Source organism: Alosa alosa, chromosome 19, assembly GCF_017589495.1.
Source record: "Alosa alosa isolate M-15738 ecotype Scorff River chromosome 19, AALO_Geno_1.1, whole genome shotgun sequence".
Classification (NCBI taxonomy): Eukaryota; Metazoa; Chordata; class Actinopteri; order Clupeiformes; family Clupeidae; genus Alosa; species Alosa alosa.
Genome location: NC_063207.1, coordinates 2,742,992 through 2,756,838, shown reverse-complemented (window position 1 = coordinate 2,756,838; position 13,847 = coordinate 2,742,992). Strand labels below are relative to the sequence as shown.

The window sequence follows — 13,847 nt, the reverse complement described above, 5'->3', positions numbered from 1 at the left end:
TGTCAATCATTTCGTTCCCTGTAACACATTGGCTTTTTAAATTATAAGGCAGGACGCCCAGTTAACAAATCTGAATTATAGACCCCCATTCATTTCCCCCCCGAGTCTCTGACGAGTCTCTCTGACCGTTATGTGTGTCTCTGTGACCGGTGCGCTGGTCTCTGACCAGTCTCTCTGACTGGTGTATGTGTCGCTCTGACCGGTGTGTGTGTGTGTGACAGGACTACCCCTCCATTGCCCACCTGGTGCAGAAGCTGAGTGAGAACAACATCCAGACCATCTTTGCAGTGACCAATGAGTTCCAGCCTGTCTACAAGGTAGGAAGGGGTGTGTGTGTGTAAGTGTGTCTGCACACGCGAGTGTGTGTGTCTTTACTAATGCAATCACTATTACTCTGTGTTTCTCTATGGTTGTTAAATGACTAATGTGTGTGTGGGTGGGTAACAGGAGTTGCAGAACCTCATCCCCAAATCTGCAGTGGGAACACTGTCCTCGAACTCCAGCAATGTCATCAACCTCATCATTGAGGCCTACAACGTGAGTATACACACACACACACACACACACACACCATCAACCTAATCATTGAGGCCTACAACGTGAGTATACACACACACACACACACACACACACACATCATCCACACACACACACACACACCATCAACCTCATCATTGAGGCCTACACCGTGAGTATACACACACACACACCCACCATCCATACACACACACACACGCACACACCATCAACCTCATCATTTAGGCCTACAACGTGAGTACACACACACACACACACACACACACACACACACACACACACACACACACACACACACACACACACCATCAACCTAATCATTGAGGCCTACAACGTGAGTATACACACACACACACACACACACCACCCATCCATCCATCTGTAACCCCCCCCCCCCCCAGTCCCTGTGGGTCTGAGGTGATCCTGGAGAACAATAAGCTTCCTGAAAGGTGTGTCCATCTCCCACGTCTCCCACTGCAAGAGCGGAGTGAGCCCGGACGGGGAGGACGGGCCTTAAGTGCTCCAACATCTCCATCGGAGACGAGGTGGGACGCACTCTCACTCTCTCTCACACACACACACACACACACGTGTCTCTCTGACCGTGTCTGTCCCCTGCAGGTGGCGTTTGATGTGGCCATCACGTCTAAGGGTTGCCCGTCCAGTAAGACGGAGACGGTGAGGATTAAGATGCAGGGCTTCACTGAGGAGGTGGAGGTGCAGCTCAACTTCATCTGCGAGTGTGACTGCCACAAGACCGGCATCAACAACAGCCAAATCTGCCACTTCGGAAACGGCACCTTCGAGTGTGGGGCTTGCCGGTAGGCACACACATTTTAACTACTTTATTTATGTCCGCAATTTATAATAAATGTACATAAGGACATAAATGTTACAGATACAGAACATTGCTATGGCATGATCCACCAATGTGGGTCTGATGACTATCTCAAACAGCAGATTTACGGATGAACACCTTCTTCTCCATATATGGTGACTTCCAATAATGGAGGATATTGAGCAGTATTTGGCAATTTGCTTTGCCCTTGCTTTTGTAAAGCCAACTATCCTAAGACCCCTAATGACAAGCCTATGCATGTGGCCCAGGTGCCGAAAATAATTACCAGATATTGGCATTTGTAGCCAAGGGCAGTTATTTGCTGTGCAAGAGGGTGATATTTTACTAGTTCTGTTAAGTAAGCCTCCTCTAGACATGAATCAAAACAGCAACCTACTTCCAGGATGAACACATCCCTATCGTGCTCATCAATGATTATAATATCAGACCTGGTAGCATTTCAATCAGAAAACGCAGACATTGTAGAACACCTACATTGTAGGCACACACACACACACACACACACACCACAAATGTGTGCTTATACTGAGACACACAACTATGTCTACAAGGACATACGGTACACAGTCATCTGACTGAGTTGGCATTTATCGTACACATGTTCCTGGGCTCACTTATTATGTCCATATTTATTGTACACATGTTCCTGGGCTCCCTTATTATGTCCATATTTATTGTACACATGTTCCTGGGCTCACTTAATATATCCATGTGTCCCTATACACAGGGATGGACAAAAATACATCAAAATGTATTTTGAAATTAAATACCAAAAACCCTAATTTTAAGTGTATCAAAATAAACTAGAAAATACAGTAGCCACATCATGTTTCAAAATAAAATACAAAATACAATGCAGTTCTATTACCTTAAAATAATAATAATATCATTAAATTAAAATAACGACTTCAAACTCCTGCTACGCTGACATACAGTAAAATACGTGGAATGAAGTCTCTGACATTGTCAGTACATGGCCACATGCTTGATATTGCACTGTGTAACGCTGTAAGGATCATGACCCTAGTTGATTTTTAACTAACTGGGTACGGTGTAAGCGCTAAATGGTGTTATGTATGTACAGCGGGGAAAATAAGTATTGAACACCACAGCAGCCGTTATCTGCAAGTGGAAGGAACATCACTGCATCATCAATCGGCCATGCACAGGATCTCCTCACAAGATTTTTGACCAGGAAGTCAGAAGGATAGTCAGAAGTGTAGCCTAAGAGCCAAGGACCACTCTGAGAAAGCTCCAGAAAGACTTGGAGGCAGAAGGTTCAATTGTTACAGAGAAAATCATAGGCAATGCACTCCACCGCCATGGCCTCTATGCACACTCACCCCTATTACTGAAGAAAAACATGTCGAAGCTCGTTGAAAGTCTACTACACAACGTTTGGACAAGCCTATGAAATACTGAGAGAATGTATTCTGGTCAGGTGAGAGCACAATTTAACTCTTTGGATGTCATGCTACACACCATATTTGGAGGAGAAATGGCACTGTGCATCACTCTATAAATACCCTACCAACAGTGAAGTTTGGAGGTGGAGGCATCACGGTGTGGGGCTGTTTTTCATGTCATGGTACTGGCAGACTTCATACAGTTGAAGGAATGATGAATGGAGCCATTTTTCTGGGAGAATTTTTACATCCACCAGGATGATGAGGATGAGACATGGCTAGACCTTCCAGCAGGACAATGATCCAAAGCATTCAGCAAAGGAAACTCTCAATTGGTTTCAGAGAAAGGCAATCAAGGCCCTGACTTAAATCCAATTGAACAGTTTTGGAAGTTACCTAAATGTCAGGATTTACAAGAGGGACCCCTGGAATCTTCAATATTATAAGACTATCTGTTTAAAAGAATGGGCCAAAATCACACCTGAATACTGCGACTGATTAGTTTCTTCATAGAGGAAATACCTTGAAGCTCTCATTACAGATAAAGGGTTTTCCACAAAGTATTTAAGAAATTTCAGTAGGCGTGTTAAATACTTTTTCCCTGTGGCATTCCACTTTTTTACTCATAACTCTACTTAGGGACATTTTAAGGGAATGGGATTTTTTAATATGTGTGGATTATCTAAGGTAATACTAATGTCTGTAGAAAATTTCATGCGAATAGCCTCACTGGAAGTATACTTACTGAAAAAAATGTTGACGTTCAATACTTATTTTCCCCGCTGTATATACGCCAAGGGGGAAAGTATGGATTTGCCCTTGTGTGGCTTTAGGTCATACATGCAGCAACTTGTTGAGCAATATGGCAGGGCAACCACATGACCGGGTCCATGTGTTCTGATTGGATGATTTAAAGTTCTCAAGAAAAAGTGGATGGTTTTGTGGTAGAGTTCTAAAGAAACTTGAGGTTGGTGTGAGAGAGGGAGTGTATTGTCAGGTCAAGTCATGTTTATTTATATCCCACAGAGTGCAACCTAGCGCTTCACACAAAAACACCATGCCAGACGGAGCGTACCAGTAACTAGGCAGCCATTGCACATAAAACATACATACTGTAAATCAACACGTAACAAACAAAAACACATTTATAACACAACAGGCCAAACACACACTTTACACAAGGATGTAGACAGAGACAACAGTAGCCTAATAAGTGCATGGGCAATGGGGACTTTTGGCATTGAACAGCAGACAGTCGCATGTTGGGGTTGTCCAACCGGCTGTAGCATGTTGTGGTTGTCCAACCAGGTGCTGGAAGGGCGCTGTGGCCATGTACGGGTCCGAGTTCCCAAGGGGATTCCCACCCCATCTCTCTCTCCCACTTACTTCCGGTCACTTTTCACTGTCCTGTCCAAATAAAGGCAAAAAAAGCCCCCCCCCCAAAAAAAAAAAAAATATATATATATATACTTTAACCAGGCACTGGAAGTGCAACTCAGCAGGCAGTAGCAGTTCATCATGCCAGCGACTGACTTCACAGAGCCATGCAGTCTAGTCTCAGCCAGCCCAAAGAACGTTGCGTTAACGTCAAGGCAACGATCCTTTAGAACACTTTATCAACTGTCTCTGGTCACGGTTACTTAACGTTAACTTAGCCTGATGCAGTCCAAAAGGCTATCCAATGTAAAGTGGCTATTGACAGCGAGGCAGAACGCACTGAAAATAACGCCCATGCATAGCGAGTAACTCTTATCTTAAAGAATATTACTGTACATTAAATTATAATATCAACCTGCTGAAAAAAACAGCTAGAAACCAGCTTATGCTGGGAGCTGGTTTTAGCTGGTCTTTGTTGGTTTTCTTCCAGCTCTTGTTGGTCTTTGCTGGTGTCGCTGGTTGGGCCACCAGCTGGACATTCTGGTGTGACCAACTGAGGAAGCTGGTCATGCTGGTGTGACCAGCATGTCATGTCGGATACAGCTGGTGTAAGATGGTCATGCTGGTGACCAGCCTGCCAAGCTTGACATTGTTGGTGTAAGATGGTCATGCTGGTTTGCTAGAATGACCAACATAAGCTGGCATGGCCAATTAAACTAGCAATTTAGACCAACTAAAATGACCAGCTTCAGGTGGTACGACAAAACCAGTTGAATCGCCATCGTAAACTGGCTTAAACCAGCTGAAGATATGTTTTCGCAAAATATTTGCTGGTCTAGCTGGTCAACCATCAAACAAGCTGGTCATCAAGCTGGTCAACCAGCAAACCACCTTTAGCTGGTCAGGCTGTTTTTTTCAGCAGGGTATTTTTAAAAAAAAATCCAGACGGAGTGGCATGACTCACCTGTATTTGTGTGTGTGTGTGTGTGTGTGTGTGTGAGCTACCTGCACGTTACTCATCTTGCACTGGATCATCTTCCTGAATCTCAATATTCTGATCACAAGTGTGGGCAAATTACAGCACAAGTCAGAGGCTGCATTCATTGTTTTGCACTTTTATGTCATCAGATCACCAAAAGTAATGGTTTTACCAAAAATATTTGGCAGTATTTTTAAACTACAGTACACACCTATGAAGTATTTTCATACAAAATATGAAGGCATTTTCTTCAACCCAATGAAGTACAAATGACAAAATACTATTTTGTATTTGAAATCCGTATTTTAAATACATGTATCATAAATACTGCCCATCCCTGATTGCATCCCTGATATTGATGAGACCAGATCATTTCACAACAGAAAGAACTGACAGAAGTGTGTGTGTGTGTGTGTGTCTCAGCTGTAATGAGGGGCGCATTGGTCAGAAGTGTGAGTGCAGCACAGACGAGGTGCGGACAGAGGACCTGGACGCCAGCTGCCGCATGGACAACGGAACGGACATCTGCAGCAACAACGGAGACTGTGTGTGCGGCACGTGCGAGTGCAAGAAGAGGGAGAACCCCGAGGAACGCTACAGCGGCAAATACTGCGAGTGTGACAACTTCAACTGCGACCGCTCCAACAACAAGCTCTGCGGAGGTCAGTGTCTGAGTGTGTGTACTGCGACCGCTCCAACAACAACCTCTGCGGAGGTCAGTGTGCGTGTGTGTACTGTGACCCGCTCCAACAAGCTCTGCGGAGGTCAGTGTGTGTTAGTGTGTGTACTGCGACCGCTCCAACAACAAGCTCTGCGGAGGTCCGTGTGTGTGTGTGTGTGTACTGCGACCGCTCCAACAAGCTCTGCGGAGGTCAGTGTGTGTGAGTGTGTGTACTGTGACCGCTCCAACAACAAGCTCTGCGGAGGTCAGTGTGTGTGTGTGTACACAAGTGCGTCTAACTGCACCCACTCGTGCAAGCTGTGGAGGCTAGCGTGCATATGTATGTGTATATGTGCGTGTGTGTGTGTGTGTGTGTGTGTGTTTAACTCTACTTCTGTCTGCAGGCCATGGGCGCTGTGAGTGCCGCAACTGCATCTGTGACGCTAACTACACGGGCAGCGCTTGCGACTGCTCTCTGGACACCTCCACCTGTCTGGCCAAGAACAAGCAGATCTGTAACGGCCGCGGCACCTGCGAGTGCGGAGTGTGTAAGTGCACTGACCCCAAGTTCCAAGGAGCCACCTGTGAAGTGTGTCCAACCTGTCCAGGAGTGTGTACAGAGCACAAGTGAGTGTCTCTCTCTCTCTCATATACTCACATCTGCACAGACACACTCACTGTCTCACAGACACACACACTCTCACACACGCACATACATTAACGCATTCAAGGCGTTGTTACTTTGTGCCTTGCCATGTAGACACCCTCTCCTGGTGTGGATGTCTGCATAATTCCCCCTCACTGTCTTACTCTCTTATCTGAAACCAAACCAGAGTCATGCACAACCGTGTCAACAGTGTGTCTGTGTTATTGTGTTCAGCAGTATAATTACTGTGTGTGTGTGTGTGTGTGTGTAGGGAGTGTGTGCAGTGTCGTGCCTTCGGTACTGGTGAGAAGAAGGAGACGTGTGAGCGTGACTGCATGTATTTCCACCTGGAGATGGTGAAGAGCCGTGATGACCTCCCACAGCCTGGGGCCGGGCCCTTCATCTCCCACTGCAAGGGAGCGGCGCCAACGACTGCTGGTTCTACTACACCTACGCCGTCAAGAACGACACCACCAAGGTCGTCCACGTGGTGGAGACTGCAGGTACACACACACACACGCGCACACACACACATGCGCGCACACACACATACACATATGTGCATTCATTCAGGACATTTAAGATTTGGAGCTGTTGGAACAGGTCTGTTTTTTTTACTCATTTCCCATAATCCCTTGCTCTCCCAGAGTGCCCTGACGGTCCTGACATCATCCCCATCGTGGCGGGCGTTGTGGCGGGAATCGTTCTGATTGGTCTGGCTCTACTTCTAATCTGGAAGCTGCTGACTATCATCCACGACCGCCGCGAGTTCGCCAAGTTTGAGAAGGAGAAGATGAACGCCAAGTGGGACACGGTAAGACACTCGTCTCTCTCTCTCACACACACACACACACACACACACACACACACACACACACACACACTTTCTCTCTCCCTTCAGATACCTCCCCAAGAAGATGCAGATGAGAAGATGCATATATGCAAAGTGATCACACACACACAGATTTGTCATCTCTTCATCTAGTCCCCTGAGCTTTTATTTGTTTGATTTTTCCATTTCTGTCTGATTTCTTGCTTTTTCATGTCTTCCTCTGTCCTGCTGTTGAATTTCTCTTCCTGTACCCCCTGCCCCCCCCAGCAAGAGAACCCCATATACAAGAGCCCCATAAACCAGTTCCAAAACCCCAGCTACGGCCGCAAGGGTGGCGCCCTCTAAAGGCCAACCACAGTTTGTACCTTTGCTCTCCTTGTGCTGGTTTCATGCATGCATTGGCCTGCAGCCTCTCTCTCTCTCTCTCTCTCTCTCTCTCTCTCTCTCTCTCTCTCTCTCTCTCTCTCTCTCTCTCTCTCTCTCTCTCTCTCTCTCTCTCTCTCTCTCTCTCCCCATTACTCTCCTTCTCTCCTTGAATTTCCCCTTGGGGATCAATAAAGTATCTCTCTATCTCTCCCTCTCTCTGTATATTTCTCCGTATATCTCTTCCAGTCTCTTTCTTTCTCCCAATCTCTCTCTCTCCTTTTCTCCATCACTCTCTTCCTCTCTCTTTCTTTCTCCCAATCTCTCTCTCTCCTTTTCTCCATCACTCTCTTCCTCTCTTTCTGTATCTTCGCTCTTTCTCTCTATCTGTGTCCCTTTCTCTCTCTCTTTCTCCCTCTCTTGCTCTCTATTTCTCTCTCTCTTTCTCTATCTGCAACTCACTCACTCTCTCCTCCTCTTCCTCTCCCTGTCTCTCTCTCTCTCCCCGTCTCTCTCACTCTCTCCTCCTCCTCCTCTTCCTCTCCCTGTCTCTCTCTCTCTCTCTCTCTCTCTCTCTCTCTCTCTCTCTCTCTCTCCCGTCTCTCTCACTCTCTCCTCCTCTTCCTCTCCCCGTCTCTCTCCCTCTCTCTCTCTCTTTTTCTGCATGTTTTTAGTTTCTCCCTCATCACTCCACCCCCCCATACCCTCCCACCCCTTCACTCAGACATCTCATGGTTTGCCTGTGCGTGTGGGTGCGTGTGTGTGCGCGTGTGTTTGTTTGTGTGCGTGTGTGTGTGCGCGAATGTGCTTGTACATGCTAGGGTGCGTTGCAAAAGAGCCCTCTGACCAGATACAGAATAATGGAACAGCATTTGTGTCTTAATGCTGGGAAGTACAAGTCATATCACAATGTTTATAGGATTTACTTGAACCCAATACACACTCGCTCTGCCCTACCACTGTATGTGTGTGTGTGTGTGTGTGTGTGTGTGTGTGTGTGTGTGTGCGCCATCTGGTGCACATAACAAAGTTGCACTCATTGCACAAATGCGGTAGCGTACGGTAAGTTTGTAAAACTTGCATTGATCAATCCTGCCTTACCTATGCTCATGTCAGTGGGAGTATGCGTGTGTGTGTGTGTGCTTATGTTTATGTTTATGTTCGTACTACCTTTTAGTCTAACTACAGTAACAGGCCTTGTCTGGATGAATTTTGTGTGTGTGTGCGCATGCACGCGTGTGTGTATGGTTATGTTTGTGTTACCTTTGGTCTAACTACATTAACAGGCGTTGTCAGGGTGAAATGTGTTGCTGAATATGGCGTGTCTTGTGTGTTGTTCTGCGGTTGCCATGGTCCCACTCCTCCTGACGCTGGCGCTGTCTTGTCCTCTGTCCGCAGGGCGAGAACCCCATCTACAAGAGCGCCGTGACGACCGTCGTGAACCCCAAGTACGAGGGCAAATGATCACGCCGCTGCCTCCTCTGTCTCCAGGACAACACTGTATGCAAATCATTCTGCGGGTTGAGGGTGGGGTTTTGGAGTGGGCGGGATCAGAGTGTTATTACATCACTTCCTTTTTTCCGTTGGATCACCGAAATGCTTCTTTGTGCGTTTTTGCCACTACTTTTGAGTATTTGTTTTACTAACTCCTTGTGTTCCTATTTTTTACGCTGCATCAGAACGTGTACAGTTTGTATAAACTTGGTTTTATCTGTATTTTTTTAAACCGTGGAATTACAGAGAATGTTTAAATGGAAATGTTTTTTTTTTTAAGGATTCATTTCGGCCGCAGGACTGGTGAGTTTCGAGATGGTCAGAGGGGGAACGTGAGGCAGGATAGGATTAGGATTAGTTGGAGGAATTCTGGGAAAGGATGGGGTAGTCTGGGATTGGTTGGAGGAATTCTGGGATTAGTTGGAGGAATTCTGGGATTAGTTGGAGTAGTCTAGGATTGGCTGTTGGAATTCTGGGATTGGTTGGAGGGATTCTTGGATTGGTTGGAGTAGTCTGTGCTGCGACCTGCCCTCTGCTATTTGACGCTGATGTGCTCATATCTATCTATGCCTCCCTGTCTGTAGGGATTTAGATGTGTCCATAGTTTAGAGTGGACAGAGCCATACTTCACCCTGCAGGAAAGCTCTTGCGGTCTGTGGGCCAATGCCCTCTTATGTATATTTCACTAATGTGTAGCTGCCCAATGCCTTCTGATCTCAATCTCACTGGTGCGCAGCTGCCCAATGCCTTCTGATGTGTATTTCACATATTATGTTTAGCTGGTCTGGGTTGAGAGGACACCTGCAGTACGGCCTATCAGAAATTACTTGGCCTATAAAAGACGCCATGCTTCATATCCGCTCAGTGATGTGTTGGTATGGTGGACACATCTGTAGTTTCAGCAGTCGCCATTAACATAGACTCCCGTTTATATTTCACTATAGAAGATAGACATCTATACTTGGACCTCCCTGGATACTGGCTGAGGTGTGTGTGTGTGTGTGTGTGTGTGTGTGTGCCAGCCATATGTGTTATGCTGGCAGAAGCCCCTGGTAGATCAGTCGGCTGCGATTCATGACTATGCTAGCCTATGGTGCTGTATGTCGTAGCCTATGCTAGCCCTGTAGCCTATGCTAGCCCTGGTGCTGTAGCCTATGCAAGCCCTTGTGCTGAATGATGTCTGTCAATCAAGGACCTTCTCTGTCATAGCCAGGGTGCCTCCTGAAGTGTGCCGTGCACCATCGCCATGACTACCCACACCCATTACAGATATGGTGAGGTGGATATCAGCCCCAGACACCCAGGCTGAGATCTATAGTGTGTAAATCTTTGCCCCAGATTAAACTCTATAGTGTGTAAATCCCTGCCACATATTAAACTCTATAGTGTGTAAATCCCTGTCACAGATTAAACTCTATAGTGTGGAAATCCCTGCCACAGATTAAAATCTATAGTGTGTAAATCCCTGCCACAGACTGAAATCTGAGAGTGTCTGCATCCCTGCCCCAGGCGACCAAATTGAAATCTAGTGTGTAAGTGTGTGTGTCGACCCTCAGGAGAGCAGTCTGTAATTAGTAGAATCGCAGTGCTTCATCGCTGTGCTGCAGTAATTTGTGTCCTGCTGGCGGTCATCAGTCAGCCAGAAGTCAGCCAGACGTCAGCCGGCTCTGATTCAGACCCTTTGAGCTGGTGGCTGCTGATGGCTCCACACTGTGCGATGCACAGCACATTGATGCTTCTCCTTCATGAATCGCATTGCTGTGTAGCGTGGAGCTCCCATCCCCTTCAACGAGACGGAGTTCTGCAGCAGGTGCACCTGGACCCAGGTGTGTACCGTGGAGAGGAGCCGTCCACACTCGTAGAGCCGTGCCGGCCCCAGGGTGGGGTGTGTCCGTGCCGGCCCCAGGGCGGTGTGTGTCCGTGCCGGCCCCAGGGCGGGGTGTGTTTAAACTACAGCATGTACTCAGGTCCCAGCCTTCTCGCTGTCCTCAAAGCCAAATAGAGCAGCCTCAAGTGCTCACGAACACCAGTTATGTTGTTCAATGTGTAGGTAGGAACTGGTCCGTCTGTCGATGGATTCACTATGCTTGCTTGTCCTTGATATTTTCCATGATGTTTTATTTTATTTTGTTATCTTGTAATTCTCCCTTTTTGAACGCGTGCCATTGTCACATAGCGTGATCAGTTATCACATTTCATCCACTGATTTCGAGATCAGTGATTTTTCAAATAGCCTAATTCAGTGTTATATGATCAAAATCAATTCCATACACACACACACATGCTCCCGCACGTGCACGCACACACACACACACACACACACACACACCCCTATTCATGCACATTAAACACATGTCCATGCATTACAATCCTATGTTTTTTAAGTGCCTTTTTTGAAAAAAAAAAAACTTCAAGTTCACATTTGCAATCCTATTGTTTTCTGAAGTTATTTATTAAAGTAAAGACCCAAACGACTTGTTTTCAGAGTCTCATTTTCCTGTGTATGTGACTGTTTATCCTTTATCCCAGCTGCCGTCTGGATCTTAGGCCTACAGTACATGACCCTGGCAAACCCCACTGACTGCCCAGCTGATACACATAAAAGCCAACATGATAAAACTACAGTAATGGTATTTTCTTTTACACCAAATGGTATATACTCCGTGAAATGTGCTTTTGGGACTCAGTCATCCATTCATCCATCTATCTGATCTGTTCATCATCCATGATCCCGCCATCCATTGTGATGAACTAGCTGAGCAGAGGTGAGATGAGAGCAACAGCGGCCTCTGCTGGCCATCTGGCCCCGAGCAGCGCTCTGTTTAGTGCAAAGAAACATACTAGGCCTACATAGTAGGATATATAGTGGACAACTACATACATACAAGTGCGCTATATACAAGTGCGCTATAATGAATAACTATATGATTAATATATAGATAGAGAGGGAGAGAGCGCGAGCGCTGAGTGAATTCGCATAGCATGCATGCATATATGGGTTATCTAGAAATTAACACATCGCTCAACGCAGAAAAATGTTCCCTGTCCAGTGACCTAACCACCACACCCGAACTCCCCGAAGGCTATTGGTGCTGCGCGATGGCCAATCAGGAGGCGGCTGTCTGCCGTGCCAAACTTATTAACCCCATCTGACCGACCGACTACCGACTCCCTCCCGCCGCTTATAAAGCCCTTATTCCGCTCTGATCCCGGGGCGTTAAGCTGCAACGGAGAAGATTTCATCCCTAGAGAAGACATGGCTGCAAATGGTCACCCCTTGTTGTCCCTGCTGTCATAAATTAATTCGGCAGTGTTGTGTTTGGCGACTCGGCTGTCAAGCGACTGTTTGTGGAGCACCAGCTGGATACCTAACGTTAAACTTACGTTATCATCTGTCTGTTGCCAATTAATTATGGACGTCTGTACCCGGTAAGTTTAAAACACACATGTACGCTTTCATACGGTGGAGTCTGGTGATTATCATTGTCCTTGTCAACACTGAAAACATTAGCTAGCATTAGCTACTAGTTCAGATTCATTCCGCCACCCATCACCCGTCTATCTGCCAGTTTCGGAGTCTGTTCACTGTCCAAAACAATATTCCACAGCATACGTTACGGACGTGAACTTGATCAGCAGGATTTGTTAGGATGTCTAATCTTGAAAGGTACTGTTTTTCTGTTATTGTATTGAAAACTTTTGCTCAGCGCCTCCTCTAGTTATCTTCACGGAAACAACTGCTCACCAGCTGACATTACAGCCACTATGTCAGCGCCCCTTTATGGCACATCAAACCAACGATGACTAACCGATTTTATATCGGCTATGCTGCTACTTTGATGTAAGATGTAAGCTCAAATCTTTGTCTTAATGACCCCGGTCCTATTTAAATATTTCCTTGCGCCCTTGACATTTTATAAACTTGGGATAAACAATGGGTTATGTTTGTTAACAGCAGACGATGTAAACCTCGGTAGGCTCACGAATTTAATGTATCAAGACTCAGAGCTTTAGTGCTTCCAAACTCTTATCTCCTTTCTCCTGGCCAGCATGTGTTTCTGTTGGACAGAGGGTGCTCAAGTGTCAGCGTCAGGTTAGACCTGCGCAGTGGCAGAATTAGACAGGCTTGGTGTTCTACTGACGGTGTTGGCAGGCATTAGACAGAACACACCCTGTAAAAATGATCAGTTGGGATTAGGACTGCCGTGTGGCAAGTTGCCTGTTAAAAATGACCACTCTGTCGGCCTACTGCTACCAAACTTCACAGCAGTGACCCAGTGTGTGTCAGGACCTGTCACTGTGGGACATTGAGGAAAAACCATGACACACACACACATTCTTCTCCCTATCTCTAATGGCACGGTGATGGACATAATCATCAAGATTGAAAACCTGAGATGCATTAAGAGAATAAACCAAGTTGGTTGAGAGATTGTGAATTTGGGGAGACCAGATTGGGTCAGCTGTGGTGGTCCTGGTTTGGGAGACCAGCTGTGGTGGTCCTGGTCAGGTGGGATTTGGGGGTCCAACTCACTGGCTACTGGAGTCAGCCAAAAATAACACACAACACAATAACATATCACCACAACACCACTCAACTGTTGCCGTCCCAATAACACCACACAGCTGTTGCTGTCCCAACAACACCACACAGCTGTTGCTGTCCCAACAACACCACACAGCTGTTGCTGTC

General features: G+C 46.4%; 1 protein-coding gene across 1 annotated transcript in view; it reads left to right on the top strand.

The window, feature by feature from the left end:
* LOC125312295 (integrin beta-1-like) overlaps positions 1–11,628 on the top strand; it is a 28,365-nt gene extending 16,737 nt beyond the window's left edge. The window contains 12 exon segments of the mRNA XM_048270751.1: positions 222–317; positions 448–538; positions 941–984; positions 986–1,042; positions 1,044–1,082; positions 1,159–1,358; positions 5,582–5,820; positions 6,224–6,446; positions 6,737–6,879; positions 6,882–6,968; positions 7,113–7,279; positions 9,059–11,628. Coding sequence (XP_048126708.1) covers positions 222–317; positions 448–538; positions 941–984; positions 986–1,042; positions 1,044–1,082; positions 1,159–1,358; positions 5,582–5,820; positions 6,224–6,446; positions 6,737–6,879; positions 6,882–6,968; positions 7,113–7,279; positions 9,059–9,124 — 1,452 coding nt within the window. The 3' untranslated portion in view covers positions 9,125–11,628.
* The last annotated feature ends 2,219 nt before the right edge of the window (positions 11,629–13,847 follow it).